The 7655-nt window shown below is 38.2% G+C and overlaps 1 protein-coding gene across 1 annotated transcript; it reads left to right on the forward strand.

Moving 5' to 3' along the window:
• Positions 1–403: 403 nt before the first annotated feature.
• Positions 404–1071, forward strand: LOC736920 (small proline-rich protein 2E). The gene has a single exon (XM_016951076.2). It carries the CDS (start codon positions 455–457, stop codon positions 671–673), a length of 219 nt encoding a protein of 72 aa, XP_016806565.1. The 5' UTR covers positions 404–454; the 3' UTR covers positions 674–1071.
• Positions 1072–7655: the final 6584 nt, after the last annotated feature.

Consider the following 7655-nt stretch of genomic DNA (forward strand, 5'->3'; position numbering starts at 1 on the left):
TTCAAAGGTTTGTGTCTTAGCAGGTGTGAGAGCCAGTACTTCTTCCTGAACAGCCCTTGCTCTGTGCCCAAGTCAACCCACTGGTGCTTTACAACAGATAATGATGATAGGAATAGCTTGTGAGATTGCCCAGGAGGTCTGAACTTGTGACTGCCTTTCCTGAAGATGTCATTTTCATGGAATAACATGCTTGCTTCTTTATTATAGAGATGTTCTCTTTGGAAAAATTGTATGAGGAAAGGCAGGAATTCCTAGGGCTGATGAAACAACTTGCTAAAGTGGAAAGGAGAAGACAGGAAGTCATGAAAAGAGAGCTAAGAGTTTAAATAAATTTTTGGAGATTGGAGAAATAATATGCCATGGTATTACATAAGCTTTGGCTTCTCCTTCTGGAGGAGTCCATTCCTGTGAACACTGTCGTATCATTTCTTTCAGATTCTGAGACTCCAGCAGGATGTCTTATCAACAGCAGCAGTGCAAGCAGCCCTGCCAGCCACCTCCTGTTTGCCCCACGCCAAAGTGCCCAGAGCCATGTCCACCCCCAAAGTGCCCTGAGCCCTGCCCACCACCAAAGTGTCCACAGCCCTGCCCACCTCAGCAGTGCCAGCAAAAATGTCCTCCTGTGACACCTTCCCCACCCTGCCAGCCAAAGTGTCCACCCAAGAGCAAGTAACAGCTTCAGAATTCATCAGGAGCATGAAAGGATAAGGATAATTGGCTCACCTTGTTCCACAGCTTCACCTGCATCTTCTCATCAAAGCCTACCATGGATACACAGTTAGCTTCTTTCCTCTTAGCCAGTGATCTGCCCATGATGATCCCCGATAGCAAAAGGTTTCCTTTCTGAGGCTGCCATATTGCCACTGTCCAGGTGGAGACTGAGAAAGGAAGTCCTCAGCAGTGTCAGTTCCCAGAGCTTTGGAAGAAGGACCAGCAGCTCTGTCCCTGGGAACCATCAAAAAATGCTGTTGATGTTTTCTGTGTCTGTCTGTCACCTGGGCATGGGCTTCTAACACCTGTGCAATTGTCACTTTTCTTTCACTCCCTGAATAAAATATCTTTGCATACGTATTTGTGAATGGATCTTTTGTTTCTTTTCAAATCTGCTTTATTAGTAAAATTATATAATCATTTGGGTTTATTTCCACCTTTCTTTCAACCACAGTCAGAATCTTAAAATTTGGGTCATATCAAAGATTATGTCTGTATTATTTAAACCACTTTTATTTTCCTTAATTAGTGTTTGATTGATTTGAGGAACATATTATTCAACTTCTGTGAATGTCAATCTCTTTATTGCAAAGCGACCAAAATAACATTTACTTAACAAACTAGTCTTGGGATAAATCTAATTACTATCTGAAATTTTGTTGTCGCAATGCCTGACACATAATTATCTGTCATTTTAGAAGTTTATTGTCAGTAACATATCATCATTGTTACCACCATTACCACCACCACCACCATCATCATCATCATCACTCCCCATGACAACCACTACCATATTTGTTCCAGCAATAGAGTGGCTTGGATGTAACTAATATAAAAAATAAGAAGACTCTGTTTTTTTTAAATTTTATTATTATTATACTTTAAGTTTTAGGGTACGTGTGTACAATATGCAGGTTTGTTACATATGTATACATGTGCCATATTGGTATGCTGCACCCATTAACTCGTCATTTAGCATTAGGTATATCTCCTAATGCTATCGAAGACTCTGTTTTTATTGGTTCCTAATACTTATACACATTTTTGGGATATGTGTGATATTTTGTTACATGGATCAAACGTGTAATGATAAAGTCGGGATATTAGGAAATTTAGGGCATTCGTCACCTTGAGCATTTATCATTTCTGTCTTTGTTGGAAACATTTTAATTCCTCTCTTCTAGCTATTTTGAAAAATACAATATGTTGTTGTAAACTGTAGTCACCCTACTCTGCTATCAAATATTAAAACTTACTCCTTTTATATATCTCTATGTTTGTACTCATTAGCCAGTGTTTTATCATTCTCCATCCCCTGAACTCCCTTCCCTGCTTCTGGTATCTATCATTCTACTCTCTACATTTATAGATCAAATTTTGCAGCTCCTACATATGAGTGAAAACATACAATATTTGTCTATCTCTGCTTGATTTATTTTACTTAACATAATGACCTCCATTTGAATATATGTTGCTTCCAATGATGGGAATTCATTCTTTTTATTACAATGAAATAGTATTTCTTTGCATGTATATTCTATCTTTTCTTTGTCCATTCATTCATTAATGGATGCTTAGGTTATACATCTTTGCTATTGTGAATAGTGCTGCAATAACCATGGGAGTTTAGGCAACACTTTCATAATCTGATTTCTTTTCCTTTGGATAGATACACAGTAGTTGGATTGCTGGATTGAATGATAATTCTATTTTTAGTTTTTTGGATAAATCTTACTGTTTTCCACAGCAGCTGTTCTAATTTACATCCTCACCAAGAGCATATAAGACATTTTTCTTTGCATCTTCTTTGGCATCTGCTTTTTTAAAGTTTTTATTTTAAGTTCAGGGGTACATATGCAGGTTTGTTATATACTTAAACTTGTGTCATAGGCGCTTATCATACAGCTATTTCATCACCCAGGTATTAATTCTGGTACTCATTAGTTATTTTTTGTGATCTTTTCCTTCCCCATAACTGCCACCCTGTGGTAGGCCCCATGGTCTGCTGTCTCCTTCTATGTGTCCATGTGTTCTCATCATTTAACTTGCTGTTTTAAGTAAGAACACGTCATATTTGGTTTTCTGTTTCTGCATTAGTTTGCTAAGCATAATTGCCTCCAGCTCCATCCATGTACCTGTAAAGGACACAGTCTCATTTCTTCTTATGGCTGCATAGTATTTCATGGTGTATATGTACCACTTTTTCTTTATCTAGTCTATCATCAGTGGGCACTTAGTTTGGTTCCATGTCTTTGCTATTATGAATAGGGCTGCAATGAACATAACACGTTAACATGTCTTTATGGTAGAATGGTTTACATTCCTTTGGGTATATACCAAGTAATGGGATTGCTGCTTTTAATGGTAGTTATTTAATTTTAGTTCTTTGAGTAATTGCCACAGTGTATTCCACAATATTTGAATAGATTTACACTCCCACCAACAGTGTATAAGCATTTATTTTTGTCTTCAACCTCTCTAGCACCTCTTTTTTTTTTTTTTTGACTTTTCATAATAGCCATCTGACTGGTGTGAGACTGTATCTCATTGTGGTTTTGATTTGCATTTCTCCAACGATCCTTGACATTGAGCTTTTTTTCATATGGCATGTATGTCTCTTTTTGAAAGTGTCTGTTCCTGTCTTTCATGCACTTTTCAATGGGGCTGTTTTTTTTTCTTGTAAATTTGTTCAAATTCCTTATAGATGCTGGATATCAGACCCTTATAAGATGTGTATCTTGCAAAATTTTTCTCCCATTCTTTAGGTTGTCTGTTAACTTTCTTGATAGTTTCCTTTGCTATGCAGAAGTTCTTTAGTTTAATTAGATCTCATTTGTCAATTTTCTTTTCTTTGCAATTGCTTTTGGCATCTTCGTCATGAAATCTTTGCTAGTTCCTATGTTCAGAAACGTATCGCCTGGGTTGTCTTCCAGGGTTTTTATAGATTTGGGTTCTACATTTAAGTCTTTAATTCATCTTGAGTTGATTTTTGTATATGATGTAAAGAAGGTATCCAGTTTCAATCTTCTGCATATGTTATTCAGTTATCCCAGCACCATTTACTGAACAGGAAGTCCTTTTCCCATGCTTGTTTTTAAAAAGTTTTTAGAAGATCAGGTAGTTACAGGTGTGTTGTCTTATTTCTGGGTTCCCTATTCTGTTTCATTAGTGTATGTGTCTGTTTTTCCACTAGTATCATGCTGTTTCATTTATGGTAGCCTTGCAGTATAGTTTATAGTTTGGTAGCATGATGTCTCCAGCTTTGTACTTTTTGCTTAGAATTACCTTGGCTATTTGTGCTGATTTTTGATTCCATATGAATTAAAAAAATTTTTTTTCTGGTTCTGTGAAGAATGTCATTGGTAGTGTGATAGGAGTCACATTGAATCTGTAAATTGGACAATATGGCCTTTTTTCTTTTGTTTTGTTTTGTTTTCTTTTTTTTTTTTGAGATGGAGTCTCACTCTGTTGCCCAGGCTGGAGTACAGTGGCCCAATCTTGGCTCACTGCAAGCTCTGCCTCCTGGGTTCACGCCATTCTCCTGCCTCAGCCTCCTGAGTAGCTGGGACTATAGGTGTCCACCACCAGGCCCAGCTAGTTTTTTGTATTTTTAGTAGAGATGGGGTTTCACTGTGTTAGCCAGGATGGTCTCAATCTCCTGACCTCGTGATCTGCCTGCCTCGGTCTCCCAAAGTACTGGGATTACAGGTGTGAGCCATTGTGCCCAGCCAATATGGCCCTTTTAAGGATATTGATTCTTCCCATTCATGAGTATGGAATGCTTTTCCATTTGTTTGTGTTACCACTGATTTATTTGAGCAGTGTTTTAGAATTCTCCTTGTAGAGATCTTTCACCTCCCTGGTTAGCTATATTCCTAGGTACTTTATTATTTTTGTAGCAATTGTGAATGGGATTGTGTTCCTAATTTGACTCTTGTCTTGGTTGTTTGTGTACGGGAGTACTAGTAATTTTTGTACATTGATTTTGAATCCTGAAGGTGTGCTAAAGTTTTTTATCAGCTGAAAAACCCTTTTGGTCTTTGAACATAGGGTTTTCTAGATATAGTATCATGTCGTGTATAAACAGAAATAGTTTGACTTATCCTCTTCCTATTTCGATGCCCTTTCTTTCCTCACCTTCCATGATTGCTCTGGCCAGGACTTCCCATACTATGTTGAATAGGAGGGGTGAGAGAGGGCATTCTTCTCTTGTGCGTAGGGAAAAGAAAGAGAGATCAGACTGTTACTGTGTCTATATAGAAATGGAAGACATAAGGATTCCATTTTGAAAAAGACCTGTACTTTGAACAATTGCTTTGCTGAGATGATGTTAATTTGTAGCTTTGCCCCAGCCACTTTGCCCCAGCCACTTTGCCCCAACCTGGAGCTCACAAAAACATGTGTTGTATGAAATCAAGGTTTAAGGGACCTTGGGCTGTGCAGGATGTGCCTTGTTAACAAAATGTTTACAAGCAGTATACCTGGTAAAAGTCATTGCCATTCTCTAGTCTCAGTAAACCAGGGGCACAATGCACTGCAGAAAGCTGCAGGGACCTCTGCCCTTGAAAGCGGGGTATTGTCCAAGGTTTCTCCCCATGTGATAGTCTGAAATATGGCCTAGTGGGATGAGAAGCATCTGACCGTCCCCCAGCCCGACACCCATAAAGGGTCTGTGCTGAGGCGGATTAGTAAAAGAGGAAAGCCTCTTGCAGTTGAGTTAGAGGAAAGCCACTGTCTTCTGCCTGCCCCTGGGAACTGAATGTCTCGGTATAAAACCCGATTTTACATTTGTTCAATTCTGAGATCAGAGAAAAACCACCCCATGGTGGGAGGTGAGACATGTTTGCAGCAATGCTGCCTTGTTATTCTTTACTCCACTGAGATGTTTGGGTGGAGAGAAACATAAATCTGGCCTACGTGCACATCCAGGCATAGTACATTCCCTTGAACTTAATTATGACATAGATTCTTTTGCTCACATGTTTTTTGCTGACCTTCTCCTTATTATCGCCCTGCTCTCCTACTACATTCCTTTTTGCTGAAATAATGAAAATAATAATCAATAAAAACTGAGGGAACTCAGAGACTGGTGCTGGTGCAGGTCCTTGGTGTGCTGAGTGCCGGTCTCCTGGGCTCACTGTTGTTTCCCTATACTTTGTCTCTGTGTCTTATTTCTTTTCTCAGTCTCTTGTCTCACCCGACTAAAAATACCCACAGGTGTGGAGGGGCAGGCCACCCCTTCACTTGTGCTGGTATGCCTCCAATTTTTCCCCATTCTGTATGATGTTGGCTGTTGGTCTGTCATAGATGGCTGTTATTATTTTGTGGTCTGTTTCTTTAATACCTAGTTTGAGAGTTTTTAACATGAAAGGATGTTGAATTTTATGGATAGCCTTTTCTCCATCTATTGAGATAATCTTGTGATTTTTTTGTCTTTAGTTCTGTTTACGTCATGGATCACAGTTTTTGATTTGCCTGTGTTGAACCAACCTTGCATCCCAAGGGTAAAGCCAACTTGATTGTGGTAGATAAGCTTTTTGATGTGTTGCTGGATTCAGTTTGCCAGTATTTTTTTGAGGATTTTTGCATTGACATTCATCAAGGATATTGGCCTGAAGTTTTCTTTTTTTGTTGGGTCTGTGTCAGGTTTTGTTATCAGGATGATGCTGGCCTCACAGAATGAGTTAGGGAGGAGTTCCTCCTCAATATTTTGGAATAGTTCCAGCAGAAATGATATAAGCTCTTGTTTGCACATCTGGTAGAATTCAGCTATGAATTTGTTTTGTCCTGGGCTTATTTCGGCTGGTAGGCTATTTATTACTGATTCAATTTTGGAGCTCATTATTGGTCCTTTCACAAATTCAAATTCTTCCTGGCTCAGGGTTTGGAGGGTGTATGTGTCCAAGAATGCATTTGTTTTTTCTATATTTTCTAGCTTATGTACATAGAGATGTTTGTGATATTCTCTGATGTTTATTTGTATTTCTGTGGAGTCAGTGGTAATATCCCCTTTGTTTTTTCTAATTGTGTTTATTTGGATCTTTTTCTTCTTTATTAGTCTAACTAGTAGTCTACTTAGTTCATCATTTTTCTCAAGAACCACATCCTGGATTTGTTGATCTTTTGAATGGTTTTTTTGTGTCTCAATGTCCTTCAGTATGCCTCTGATTTCAGTTATTTCTTATAATCTTCTTGCTTTGCAGTTAGTTTTCTCTTGGTTCTCTAATTCTTTTATTTGTGATGTTATGTTTTTGCATTGAGATCTTTCCAGATTTTTTTTTTTTCTTTTTGAGATGGAGTCACTCTCTGTTGCCCAGGCTGGATTGCAGTAGTGTGATCTCGACTCACTGCAACCTCCACCTCCCTGTTTCAAGCAATTCTCCTGCCTTAGCCTCTCGAGTAGCTGTGACTACAGGTGCCCACTACCACGTTTGGCTAATTTTTTGTATTTTTAGTAGAGATGGGGTTTCTTTGTGTTATAGTGCTATAAATTTCCCTCTTAACACTGACTTAGCTGTGTCCCAGAGATTCTGGTATGTTGTAGCTTAAGAACTTCTTGATTTTTTTCCTTAATTTGATTATTTATCCAAAAGACCTTCAGAAGCAGGCTACTGAATTTCTAAGTAATTGTATGTTTTGGAGTGAATTTCTTAGTCTTAATTTCTAATGTTATCCCAATGTGGTTTGAGAAATTGGTTGTTATTATTTCAGTTCCTTTGTATTTACTTAGGAGTATTTTATTTCCTATCTCGTGATGGATTTTAGACTATGTGCCATGTGGCAATGAGAAGAATATATATTCTGTTGTTTTTAGGTGAAAAGTTGTAGATTATTAGCAAGTACATTTGATCCAGTGCTAAGTTTTGGTAGTGAATAACACTGTTAGTTTTCTGTCTCTATGATGTGTCTAATACAGTCCTTGTGATGAATCTTATGACTATGTG

Source organism: Pan troglodytes, chromosome 1, assembly GCF_028858775.2.
Source record: "Pan troglodytes isolate AG18354 chromosome 1, NHGRI_mPanTro3-v2.0_pri, whole genome shotgun sequence".
NCBI lineage: Eukaryota > Metazoa > Chordata > Mammalia > Primates > Hominidae > Pan > Pan troglodytes.